A 13,831-nucleotide genomic window follows, 5' to 3' on the forward strand; every position below is an offset into this window, starting at 1 on the left:
CCCTCTGGGAGCCGTGCTTTTTGGTCGCTCGCCAAAGCTGCAGAAGGAAACTTTTGCAGGTCTAGTCTCCCACCACTGCGCAAGTCCGATGACACTCTGGCCCACAGCGCGAAAGAGAAGGCTGACCTTCTGGTCAAACTCTTCGCCTCGAACTCGACTGTGGACGACGGGGGTGCCACACCACCGAACATCCCCCGGTGTGATAGCTCCCTGCCGGATATCTGCTTCACACAGTGTGCAGTCAGGCGGGAGCTCCGACTCCTGGACGTCCATAAGTCGAGTGGGCCAGACGGCATCCCCGCAGTGGTTCTGAAAAAGTGCGCCCCTGAGCTGACGCCTGCGCTAACGCGTTTGTATCGCCTCTCTTATTGCACTAACAGGGTTCCGTCTTCATGGAAGACCGCCCACGTCCACCCTATCCCCAAGAAGGGTGACCGGTCGGACCCATCGAGCTATAGGCCTATCGCGATAACTTCCTTGCTTTCCAAGGTGATGGAGCGAATAATAAACACACAACTCCTGAAGTATCTTGAAGATCGCCAGCTAATCAGTGACCGACAGTACGGTTTCCGTCACGGTCGTTCAGCTGGCGATCTTCTTGTATACCTTACTCACAGGTGGGCTGAAGCCTTGGAGAGCAAGGGCGAGGCTCTTGCTGTGAGCCTTGATATCGCGAAGGCCTTCGACAGGGTCTGGCATAAGGCGCTTCTGTCGAAGCTACCATCTTACGGAATCCCCGAGGGTCTCTGCAAGTGGATCGCTAGCTTTCTGGATGGGCGGAGCATCACGGTCGTTGTAGACGGTGATTGTTCTGATACCATGACCATTAATGCTGGCGTTCCACAAGGTTCGGTGCTCTCCCCCACGCTTTTCATCCTGTATATCAATGACATGCTGTCTATTGATGGCATGCATTGCTATGCGGATGACAGCACGGGGGATGCGCGATATATCGGCCATCAGAGTCTTTCTCGGAGCGTGGTGCAAGAGAGACGATCAAAACTTGTGTCTGAAGTGGAGAACTCTCTGGGGCGAGTCTCCGAGTGGGGTGAATCGAACTTAGTTCAATTCAACCCGTTGAAGACACAAGTTTGCGCGTTCACTGCGAAGAAGGACCCCTTTGTCATGGCGCCGCAATTCCAAGGAGTATCCCTGCAACCTTCCGCGAGCATCGGGATACTTGGGGTCGACATTTCGAGTGATGTCCAATTTCGGAGTCATTTGGAAGGCAAAGCCAAGTTGGCGTCCAAAATGCTGGGAGTCCTCAACAGAGCGAAGCGGTATTTCACGCCTGGACAAAGACTTTTGCTTTATAAAGCACAAGTCCGGCCTCGCGTGAAGTACTGTTCCCATCTCTGGGCCGGGGCTCCCAAATACCAGCTTCTTCCATTTGACTCCATACAGAGGAGGGCCGTTCGAATCGTCGATAATCCCATTCTCGCGGATCGTTTGGAACCTTTGGGTCTGCGGAGGGACTTCGGTTCCCTCTGTATTTTGTACCGAATGTTCCATGGGGAGTGCTCTGAGGAATTGTTCGAGATGATACCGGCATCTCGTTTTTACCATCGCACCGCCCGCCACCGGAGTAGAGTTCATCCATACTACCTGGAGCCACTGCGGTCATCGACAGTGCGTTTCCAGAGGTCTTTTCTGCCACGTACCATCCGGCTATGGAATGAGCTCCCCTCCACGGTGTTTCCCGAGCGCTATGACATGTCCTTCTTTAAAAGAGGCTTGTGGAGAGTATTAAGCGATAGGCAGCGGCTTGGCTCTGCCCCTGGCATTGCTGAAGTCCATGGGCGACGGTAACCACTCACCATCAGGTGGGCCGTATGCTCGTCAGCCTACAAGGGCAATAAAAAAAAAAAAAAAAAAATTCATATTGTTCAAGAAACGGCTATAATGCTGATTTTACCGAAGATGTATAAACCGTATTTATTTAATTCAAAGTTGATTTAACGGGTAATTACTAATTAGAAATAACTTCAGGCTTTATTTTAAAAACATTGATTTTATTTTGTATTTGATTTTATTATTACTTTTTGTTATTTAAGTGTACTGATTTTAATCATAATAATAAAAGAGTATTGTTCTTACCTACGTGTTTATAAGCCAATATACCTATAAGTACTCTTTTCCATCACCAAATACCTACCACACTGATTTTAACTCGAAATTTGTCTCGTCTCGACTCATTCGTAATTTAAACCGAACTGTCAAAATAAACTCTCGCTCGATTAATAATTTAAACGACCTATAACTCGCCAACTCGGCTTGACATGCGGATGACTCGACAGACGAGTACGAATTTGACTATAAAGCTTTCGCAAATTCATCGCACGATTTGATGACTCCGAACGTGACAATTCGAAATAATTCGAGCTGCGATTCGAATCAAGAGTAATTTTAATTCGATCGATTCGAATTGAAAAAATACAATTCGTGTCATCGCTAATTCAGTAGTAGTAGTTTTATTTTTTCAACTGGAAAGGCCTAAGTGTCATATCATACAGCCAATCTTGTTTATATAATATATATTTTGAACAATGATAATATGAAGTGAAATGAAATGAAGTTGATTAGTATGAAATATGGTATGAAATGTCGCTTCAACTGACAGAATGCTTTTTCTATTTTATATATATCACAAATTAAAAAACGCCTTTCTTTTTTTCTAGGGGATTTTATGACCTGGTAACCAAAATCTTTAGGTCAAGTCTTATTTTAATAAATCTTATAAATGAAGTGAAATGAAAAAAAGTTAATTAATATCAAACACGGCATGAAATGAGATGAGATGAGATGATATGGCATGAAATATGATCTCAGTAAAATGGTGCTCATTTACTGAGATTTTTTCGGTGGACTTTTTGGAGGACCCCGAGAAGTTATGTCCAGTGGCTTTGTTTCATTTTTTCACATTTGTACACTTTCACAGTTGATGGGAACGCGAGGAGTGAAGTTGTGTGATTTGTTTTATTTTGTCTACCTATTTAGTGTTTCTTCAGGCTTAAATGCATTATAATGGTGGTTTATTAGCTTTCTAATATCTGTGAAAGTGCACGAATGTGGGAAAATGAAACAAAGCCGCTGGACTTAACTTCTTGGGATCCTCCAAAAAGCCCATTAAAAAAATCTGAGTAAATGACCATTATTTTACTGAGTTTATATTTTATCCCATCTCATTTAATTTAATTTCATCCTAGTTGAGTAATGTCTCAAATCAATTATCTTCAGTTCATTTCATTTCATTTCACTCCATATTAGTATTTTTCATAAAAATAAGAATATAAATTATAATAAGAGATGACCTAAAGGTCTTAGTTACCAGGTTATAAGTCACTTAAAAAAATTTAGTAGAGGCAGATAAAGTTCTATGAGAAGTTATTCATATTAATTGGAGTTAAGTAGGTATTACTTATCAGTATTTAAAGTATACCTTATCAGTAACTTTAGAAATGGGAGTCAATAAATAGGTACAATTGAGAATTTGATCTCATGCATAGACAATACACTTAATGCTTATGAATCTGATGTCTCCAGTTTTGCGCATTGAGGTGTCTATGGTACGGAGGCCACTTAACATCACCCGACAAGTCTATTAATTGCTTTATCAATGGAAAACTTCTATGCATAAGATAACGTATTACTTGAAAACCCTATAATCATTGCTGCTTTTTTGTAAATAAATATCTACTTTTTAAATAAACATCATGGAATATTTGAGAAAAACACGGATCTTAGAATCTTGTTAAGCCTGGAATCTACAAGCGTAATCACTGTGTTATCATCTTTACAATCTAAGGTTATCTTCCTAATTTTGTATGAATTTTTCAAACATTCAAGATTTTTGTCTAATCAAGTTTAGTGTTTTGTAAAAATATGTTCCTTAGAGTCTACTAGATTGTCAATGGTTTAAAACAGTTGTACTGGTACATCAATGGGCTAACAAAAACATTATAACAATATTTATGATAGGTAATATTTACAAAAGCCCAAGGAAAAATACTTGATAAATACTCCACATTTTTTAGTGAGAGGCATGATATTATGAGCTTTACCACAAAACCATAAGGAGCATTGTTGCTTCAAACAATCAAATATTTGAACTTGTCAAGCAATTACAGTCGATAAGTACTTGCAATTAAGTTTATTTTTATATAGTTTTGTTATAAGATGGCAGATCATAGGTATTAACGTTTATTGACTCTTATTTAGTAAAATGATAAATTCATTGAATGTTCAGTTAGATCTTTGATAATGTCTGTTCGTAACTAAAGTAGTTTATCTTGTAACTATACACAATAGTATCTCTGTATCTGTTGATGAAGTTTCAAGAAATTAGAAAGATTTGAAGGTAATAAATATATTTGTAATATTATTTTCTATTAAGATGTATTAAAATTTTAAGAATTTAAGTCTACTCTCATTAATCATTAATCTCCTCGCTTCAGATTGTCTTTCCATTATTTTTCATTACATCTTGTTAATCTAAGGCCCAGTTTTATAAAAGGAGAGTTTATTATGTGTTATTATTTATGTTATATATACTTTCTACCTTTTACTTTTGTAGGGTCGGCCTTGATCTATTATCAGTAATGTTTAAATTAAGACTTACATAACAATATATTCATATAAAGTTATTAATATAAATATGAAACAACTTTAATTTTAAATACTTTGCTATAGCAAACAGTACATTAAGCAGTTTTTTTGATTAAGTCTGATATAACTGTAATGAAGTAGTAACAAAAAATATTTTAATTAGATCCGATATTATTACCTTATTGGTATATTTATATTATTACCTTATTACCAGATATAATTATCTTATTGGTATTAATTGCATGTATGTATGTGTATGTAATGTGTAATAAAGATACTCTTATTTAAAACTTCTTTGTAGCATAAACAATGGGCAAAAGATTCCAGTTCGCAATAGACCGTGGAGGTACTTTTACGGATGTGTATGCACGATGCCCTAATGGAAAGGTGCGTGTCATGAAGCTGTTGTCTGTTGATCCTCAAAACTATTCTGATGCTCCCAGGGAAGCAATAAGAAGGATATTACAAGAAGTAAGAGAAGATTTATTATCGGTCATTCACTTGTTCCATGATCATTATTCAGTCATAGACAATCTTTTGTTTTTTTTTGTTTTGTAGGTAACTGGCAATGCATTAGACAAAGATGGCAAAGTCAACTCTGCCTTAATAGAATCTATTCGAATGGGTACCACAGTTGCCACAAACTCTTTGCTGGAAAGGAAAGGAGCTGCAATGGCTCTGGTCATTAACAAGGGCTTCAAAGATTTACTTTACATCGGAAACCAAGCGAGACCGAATATATTTCAACTGGTAATTGTGATACTTATTCTATGGTGCAGCAATTAGTGCCCCTTGTTACTGGGCTCAAGGTTGTGGGCTCGGTTCCTGTATCAGGAAAATATTCCATTGATAGTTTGTGTGTTGTTTGTCTGGGTGTTTATTATCCATATATGTATCAATTTATTCATATAAAATTATGTATATCAGACTTCGGTTCCTATAATACAGAGAAACCCAGGGCCGGATGACTGTATGTGACTTGTAGGAGATAATTATTGTTATTATTATGACCTTTCAAGGCTTTCTTAGTTCAGGATAGCGGAGCGATCAGTTCTTCTTGACGGGTTGATGAATAACTACTAAAACTAAGCTTGGAATCTACATTGATGATAATATTATCATGTAATAATGATAGTAAACGGTTTTTGAAGAAAGCTGACACTTGTCTTAGGCTTGTTGCTAATACAATCAAGGATGTCGACGAGACAGCTTAGCTCTACCGCCATCTTGCCTATTTCTGCCGCAGTGCAATCATGTGCTATGCTTCGTAGGTTCAGATTGTTGATAGGACCTTTTGTTTAAGGCTGCGTGATGAAATTTGGTAGCTATATTAGGTTAATCAATTAGCATCAGGTCGGTTGATAAGCACTTAGGTCAAACGATCGACATGGTTTTATGACTGTAAAACAGATAAGTCGATCAACTATTAAAATTCTATCCAGAACATCAAACGTCCAGAGGTCTTGTATAAAGAGGTGGTAGAGGTAGATTGTAGAGTGATACCAGCGCTAGAAGACCGATGTCAGTTGGACAAGGTTGGGAAAAATTGGAAGGAAGTGTATGGAACCACCGGTGAAAAGATGCTAGTTATCAAAGACATAGACGAAGATGCAGTCAGAGTAGACTTGCAGGCGTTGAAAGAAAAGGGGATAGAGAGTATTGCTGTAGTCTTAGCGCATAGTTACACATACCACGACCACGAGATAAGAGTGGGGAAGATAGCCGAAAGCTTAGGTGAGTAGTCATCGTTTGATTATTCCAAATTACATGGCATGGCAAAATTTTGATTACTGGTAGTAAGACTTCTTGTGAGTCCGCACGGGTAGGTACCACCACCTTATCTATTTCTGCCGTGAAGCAGCAATGCGTTTCGGTTTGTAGGGTGGGACAGTCGTGGTAACTATACCTGAGACCTTAGAACTTATATCTCAAGGTGAGTGGCGCCATTTACGTTGTAGTTGTCTATGGGCTCCAATAAGCACTTAACACCAAGTCGGTTGAGCTCGTTCAACCATATAATCAATAAATAAAAAACTTCTACTAAAAATCTTATTAATTTGGGGGAATCCCGCAAACTGTATCTCCTTAATAAAGTGATTTTGATAAAAGCTACCATTGTGTGTGGTATGTTTAAATTCTATAATGGATCGAAAGTGTATGTTTAATTCTGGTACTAAGGTTTCACTCAAGTATCATTATCGCATGCTGTGACGTCCATGGTTCGCATGGTGCCGCGAGGGTTCACGGCTTCAGCTGACGCGTACCTGACTCCTCACATCCGGGAGTACGTGAGGAGTTTCTCGGACGGCTTCACGGATTCTCTGAAGGACGCCAACGTGCTGTTTATGCAATCTGACGGTGGACTGACTCCTATGAATTTGTGAGTTTAGTTTTGTTAAATTTCTAACTTTATTAGTTAATGCAGTGATTCTCAACCTTTTTTTGTTGCGGCACATATTTAACGATTTCAAAATTTGGCGGCACACAAAAAAAAAAGATAAAAATTATTTACTTACTACAACACTCTGCATAAATAGTTTATCAAAAAATTTTAATATACGAAATAAACTAAAATATACTATAATTTTTTTTTGTGGATTTAAATATATATTCATGTTTAAAATATTTTTCTTTTAAAATGATATAATTTAATAATATTAACATTATTATATATCCGCAAAATTTGGCGGCACACTTTTGAAATTTGGCGGCACACAAAAGTGCCGCGTAACAGTGGTTGAGAATCACTGGGTTAATGGTTAGAGAGAGATTTAGCTGTTAAAATTATAAATATATAAAATGAGCGATTGTTTGTTCGTAATTGTTTACATATACTCGATCTAATTGATTTGAAGGTTACATTTATTGGCGTTTTAGTTAATTTCAGGCGTAGTACCATTAACGTGTGACAGAGGGCGTACCCGTAGTTTACAAATAGTTTTTTTTCATGCACAACAGTCACAACGGTTAGTCGTCGGTTTTGACTGATTTGTACCAAAAAAATTATATTGTTAAACCCAGTTCCATTTTCCACCACCCTATTCAAAGCAAACTAGTTGGCAATTGATTCTTATTGAGTAAGAATGTCATGTTAACAAATAAACCTATCTGAAGATTGGTTACACAGGTTACACAGGGCAATACATTTTTTTTATTGTTTAATATCCTCAATATTAGGAGGTAGGTTCATCGAAGGAATTGACCGGAATGTCCAACATGTGCACTGAGGCTTAGGACTGACGTCACCCAGAGGCGGCTTAAACTAAGTCAATATCACCGGGAAGGTCACGTATAGATTGCGCAAATAATACTGTAATGAGTTTTTCATACTCTGTAGATTCAACGGCTCGCGCGCCATCCTCTCTGGGCCAGCTGGAGGCGTGATTGGTTACGCTATGACCTCGTACCAGAAAGAAACCGGCCTGCCGGTCATAGGTGAGTATGGGGAAACATCTTTGACCATCGCCGCGGCTCACCCTCATTGAGTTTCCAAAGATGCATTAGAGGATTAGAAAGAGTCCTATTCGGCGATCGCTTGGTTACGGGTTGTCAGCTTTCATGGCAGCAGCCACTCTCACTTGTTCAATAACTTGCTGCCGATGGGGTTGTGGCGGGTAGCTGTCACAAAACACATGTTATTTGACATGGGATTGACAAACATGGGATTTAGTACATTTCAACTGAAACACGACCACTGCACCACCCTTGAAGGGAGGACCTTAACATAAATAACGGTAAACCTCGGCAAAATAGTACCCATAGACAGTATTTGAAATGTTAAAACTGCTTAACCACTGCGATATAAATACCAGTGCTGCAGGCACTAGAATCGATTGTCTCTGTGATGGGTAAGCATCATATAACACACAAGATATTTGACAGATGCCTGAATCTCGCTTACGACATTTTCAAGTTAAGCTTGCATATATACAAATTCCAATACCAACATTTGAACCGTCGGTCTACCGAGCAATGTCGTCCACTCAGCGGAAGATCTTCCCTTTGTCGTATACCTCCACAGTATAAACTGGGTGTTAGGAGACCGCTTCCGAAAACGCAAACATTTTGTACCTACAAAGTTGTAAAAGAAAAGCCGCGCCTGGGCGTTCGTTGATCCGAGCATCAGCTCGTTTTGATTTTGTGTTTCATTGCTGGTTTTTTTTTTTGTAAAGTAATATATTTTTTTATGAAACTAAGGTTTCTTTTAGCTGTACTGACATGATGCAGCGTAAATAATGGTAATAAAACGTTTTAAAAATATGACATTTTTTTAAATCAAAATCTTTTTTTTCCCGTCCCATAATCAAAGGTGTCATTAGTACTATCGTCTGTCTGTATAAGTAATATTACTGTCATGCCAATCCGGATCGCGTGGTGCGCGACCTGCCTCGCCTCTGCAGGTCACAAGACGAAACGACTGACCACAGTGCGTCGTCTGCTTAATTTCCTTGAAGGTTTCGATATGGGCGGCACCTCGACGGACGTGTCGCGGTATGCGGGCTCCCTGGAGCACGTCCACGAGGCCACCACGGCCGGCGTGACGATACAAGCGCCACAGCTAGGTAAGGCCTCACTTATCTCACCCCGTGGATGACGTATGGCGATTTAGGGATTCACCAGAGAATTCGTCCAAAGGGAAAGGTCCACTAGGACCAAAGGGTTCTTCGAGTATCATACCAGCGAACTTTGACCGCCTAATTGTTGGTTGGTAAGCCACCACCAATTAGCCCATTATTTTGTACCGGTTTAAAGAGTGGGGCAACTGTTACATCATAAAATTAGGACCTAGACCTCATCTCTCACAGTGGCGTTCATGTAGTGTTGTCTATGGACTCCGGCGACCACTTTACACCGTGTGCACCGTGAGTCTTTTCATTCACGTAATAAAATAAGAAAAAGATATAATTAAGCGACAATTTCCCAATTACATATGTGAGATATTATTTATATGTATTTGAAAATCTCAAATGAACTAACTATGCGTTCATGTCAAATCATCCAAAAACGGGTTTTAAAGTGCATTGTTTTTGGCTTAGACTGGTGTATTGTGTTTCAGACATAAACACAGTGGCAGCGGGCGGCGGGTCCATGTTGTTCTTCCGGTCGGGCCTGTTCGTGGCGGGGCCGGAGTCCGCGGGCGCCGAGCCGGGCCCCGCTTGCTATCGGAAGGGCGGACCGCTTGCCGTCACCGACGCTAATCTGTTGTTAGGTAGTGGAACTTTTAGTATTTTATACACAGAACACTTTACCTTCGTCTATCTATTAGCCAGCAATGTATTTTTGGCCAATGTTTGATGAGATAATATTTAAGTTGTCGTTCTATGATTATAGACATGTTTTGATTATGATAATGTTCGCGATTGACTTCCACGGTGAAGGAATAACATCGTGCAATAAAAATCAAACCAGCAAAATTATAATTGGCGGAATTGCTGGCGGTAGGACCTCTTGTGAGTCCGCGCGGGTAGGTACCACCGCCCTGCCTATTTCTACCGTGTAGCAGTAATGCGTTTCGGTTTGAAGGGTGGGGCAGCCGTTGTAACTATACTTGGAACCATAAAACTTATATCTCAAGGTTGGTGGCGCATTTGCGTCGTGGATGTCTATGGGCTCCAGTAACCACTTAACACCAGGTGGGCTGTGAGCTCTTCCACCCATCTAAGCAATAAAAAAAAGACATAGGTTACACTCTGTAATTGTTGCAGTTTGTTTATCGAGTTCCGATTTCATCATCTGGAATAGTTTTGTCATATCCTCTGACATTTTGATCGAAGCCATCCTGATGTAAACAACTGTTTTGGTTTGTGTAGATTGGAACGTAATTTGTTCGTTGTGTTGGCACCACTGAATGCCGTTGACGTTTTTGACTTTTCAAAGTCGCTGACAGATTCTGCGTTTGATTTAGTTGTCAGTTGATATTTAATTATATCTACCCTCAATTGAAACCTCAAAGTTATAACGTAGTGATTATATACTCTTTGCTCAAAGTGGTATCTGTACCGCAATGCAATCGATGTTGTCAGGTGTTTTCTTTTAGTTTTTTTTTTGTGTTCTCGTCAATATTCCTTTCCAAGTTTTTGTTATGTGATACACAGTTTATATTCGTTGGTTTTCACTGTGGTATGTAATAAAAGAATTCAAGAGGACATGAAAAGAACTCCATGAAAATACAAGTTGGATAAATAACGTAACACATCACAAGACAAAAAACATAAATCGGAAAGAACTGACATACTCCAAACCGCGACCCATTTTTATCGAGAGCTCTACGATGACCAATCAATAATACCTACCTTAAGCAAAGAAGAAAAAGAAGAAAATTCAGAAGTACAGGTGCCTAGCATACTAATAGATGAAGTCGCTAAAGAAAACTGAAGCACCGGGGGAAGACAATATTTCTGATGAACTTCTTATCGGAATGTACCATGCCATCTCCAATACACTAACCGACCTATTTAACTATATTCGAACAACGGTACATATACCTCACCAATGGACTACATCGACGATTATCTTAATTCATAAGAAAGGCAGAACAGATGATATTTCGAACTATAAGACCCATTTCACTTATGTCTAATATTTATAAAATGTTCTCCAAGATAGTACTAGAACGAGCAACAAAGACTCTGGACGAAAATCAGCCAAAAGAACAGGCAGGGTTCAGAAGTGGCTTCTCTACTTTCGACCATATACATACTATAAAACAAATAATCCAAAAATGTAATGAATATAACGACAACTATTATTTAGCGTTTATAGATTATAATAAAGCATTTGACTTGCTAAAACATCAGAAAATATGGGAAGATCTTGCTTTACAAGGAATCCATAATAAGTAGATCCGTCTATTGAAAATATAGGATGGAAAAGGTACTGGGTATTAAAAGGTGTCATGAAGAAAACATTTAATAGATGCATTCTTCCAAGTATGACATATGGCTGCCAAACATGGGGATTGACAAATAAGAACATAAATCTTTAGAAATTTGTCAACACCATGGAAAGAAGTATGTTAAATATGAAATTAAAAGATAAAATACGGTTAACAAAAATAAGAAAACAAAAAAAGACCATAGATATAAAATACCGAATAAAACAATTGAAATGGAAATGGACCGGACATTTAATACGTAACAGAAGGGTGTCCAAGATATGAAAAGCGAAATAGAGGCAGACAACAAAGTAGATGGGAAGATGACATCAAAAAAGTGGCAGGAACGACTTGGATGAATCTGGATGATGAAAAACGCAGGATAGAGCACAATGAGCAAACTGATGTACTAGTTCAAGCCTTAACTTTACAATGGAAATGGGCTGGACATGTTGCACGCCTTCAGAACCAGTGATGGACAAAAAAGGTAACAATATGGACGGGCCCACTAGGAAAAAGAAAGAGGGGAAGACCATATCCTAGACGATATAAAAAAAGTAGCAACTATAAACTGGGTTAAAATTGCGCAATCTAGAGAAGATTGGCTATCCTTGGAGGAGGCCTTTACCCGAGGAGGGTTTCTTGCTAGTGGGAAATAATACCTAATATTATTCAACAAACATATTATTTATCAGTTAATTAAAAGCATAGATCACATTGCATTAATTTTTGTTTTTATGTCACTTGTACGAAATAAAAGGCTTTTTTATTTTATTCATTTATTTATATCGCGTTAGTGACTTAGTTATTAAAATAAATAAAAATGTAACTTAAATTAGATTATTAATAAAGGCTGTCTTATATCTATAATCGTAACATTCGTCGTGGAGTTAATGTCGGTACTAGCAACTATGCTGTACATTGCGTTTTCAGTATACTCCGAGATAACACTATACAGTCTTGAATTGAACTTTTAAACAATGTTACAATGGTAGTTTATCCCGTCTATTTGTCACCTGACTTTACGTATATCTTCAGATAGGGTTTGAAAGTCTGATTCCATAGCTGTAGCTAGCAGTAAGTGGTGGTAGGGCGCTGTACTGTAAATCTGAGACTTAGTACTCATATCTTAAGGTAGATGACGGTGGTTACTTCGTTTTGGCTTCTGTAGCCACTACACATCAGATGGCCCTTGACCCCTTGTAAAAAAAAAACATTTGAAATTACCCTAAAAAAGTTTCTCATTCCACCAGGTCGTCTGCTGCCTGAATACTTCCCGAAGATATTCGGTCCCGACGAGAACGAGCCCCTGGACCGAGCCGCGACAGTGACGGCCTTCGAGAAAATGACAGAAGATATTAATGCGTTCTTGAAACAAGATGGCGGTAACGAGGTGAATAGTTTTTTTTTTTTCTTAGGCTTTACTCATAATATATCGTCTTTTCGCATTAAAAGTGTACAATTTCCAAAAATATTCGAAACTGAGTTAATATGCGTAAATATTTGGTATCACCAGTATTTTTCTCATAAATACTGTTAAAAGAGCCTATATAGTTTAGTTTTAGTTTTTTTTAAATTTACCTATGTTTTGACTACTATTAACAAAGTTAATGCATAATTTTATCTTACTTTAAAAGACAGATAAGGTATGTGATAAAAAAAAAATTGCAAAGATGATTAATATTAAAAATATAACATGTTAAACCTTTAAAACACTCCTGTAAAATTAGTTAGTTTTGAGGTTATACAGTTTTAATGCGAGAAGACGATATGACGGCGCAACGTCACTGCTTAGGATTAGTTGAAGTCAACTGTTTTCTTAAATGTACGCATGTAAATAATTGCTTAAGACGGTATTGAAGAGAATTCATCACTAAGTTATGGCCACTGTTCTACTATATATAAATACTTTTTTTTTAATAAAGTTATAGTACAAATACAAATGGAAATTAACCTTATAATTTATTTTGTAAGCTTTTGAAAGAGCTGAAGTCTGTACTAGGTTCAAAGACCTGTATTACTGATCTCCAGGCTCCCTCCTTCTTAAGATAGATTAGGTTAGGTTAAGTCGTGAACAGATGCTGCGGACTAGTGTTGAGAGATCATTAGGTGTTATCATTTAAGAAGGTCATAAGAAAATACGAGTGACTATTGACGCGCAAAACACAAAGCAGCGTCGTCATCATTTGTCACCAGTCTTGTTATCGGATGCATCATTTGTAAAAACAATGTGGCGTTAGTCGCTGACGTCATCAGTCACTTCGTCAAACCTCCGAGACCGTCCTAGATCCTCCGAGAACCTACTAAACCCTCAGAGACCCTCCCAACCTCTGAGAACCCACTAAACCTTCC

The 13,831-nt window shown here is 38.5% G+C and overlaps 1 protein-coding gene across 3 annotated transcripts in view; it reads left to right on the top strand.

Moving 5' to 3' along the window:
* The first annotated feature begins 3,350 nt into the window (after nt 1-3,350).
* LOC114242531 (5-oxoprolinase) overlaps nt 3,351-13,831 on the top strand; it is a 33,575-nt gene continuing 23,094 nt past the window's right edge. Inside the window, exons 1-9 of one of the 3 annotated variants that reach the window (XM_089735956.1) lie at nt 3,351-3,407; nt 4,907-5,076; nt 5,164-5,355; nt 6,048-6,339; nt 6,784-6,985; nt 7,943-8,040; nt 9,060-9,167; nt 9,662-9,814; nt 12,733-12,872. In XM_089735956.1, the coding sequence (XP_089592082.1) occupies nt 4,915-5,076; nt 5,164-5,355; nt 6,048-6,339; nt 6,784-6,985; nt 7,943-8,040; nt 9,060-9,167; nt 9,662-9,814; nt 12,733-12,872 (1,347 nt within the window). In that variant the 5' untranslated portion in view covers nt 3,351-3,407; nt 4,907-4,914. Of the gene's footprint in view, nt 3,408-3,594; nt 3,806-4,166; nt 4,358-4,906; nt 5,077-5,163; nt 5,356-6,047; nt 6,340-6,783; nt 6,986-7,942; nt 8,041-9,059; nt 9,168-9,661; nt 9,815-12,732; nt 12,873-13,831 lie in introns of those variants that run through there. The other 2 variants (XM_089735955.1, XM_089735954.1) reach the window with 2 other exon arrangements.

Source organism: Bombyx mandarina, chromosome 20 (genome assembly GCF_030267445.1).
Source record: "Bombyx mandarina strain Sakado chromosome 20, ASM3026744v2".
Taxonomy (NCBI): Eukaryota; Metazoa; Arthropoda; class Insecta; order Lepidoptera; family Bombycidae; genus Bombyx; species Bombyx mandarina.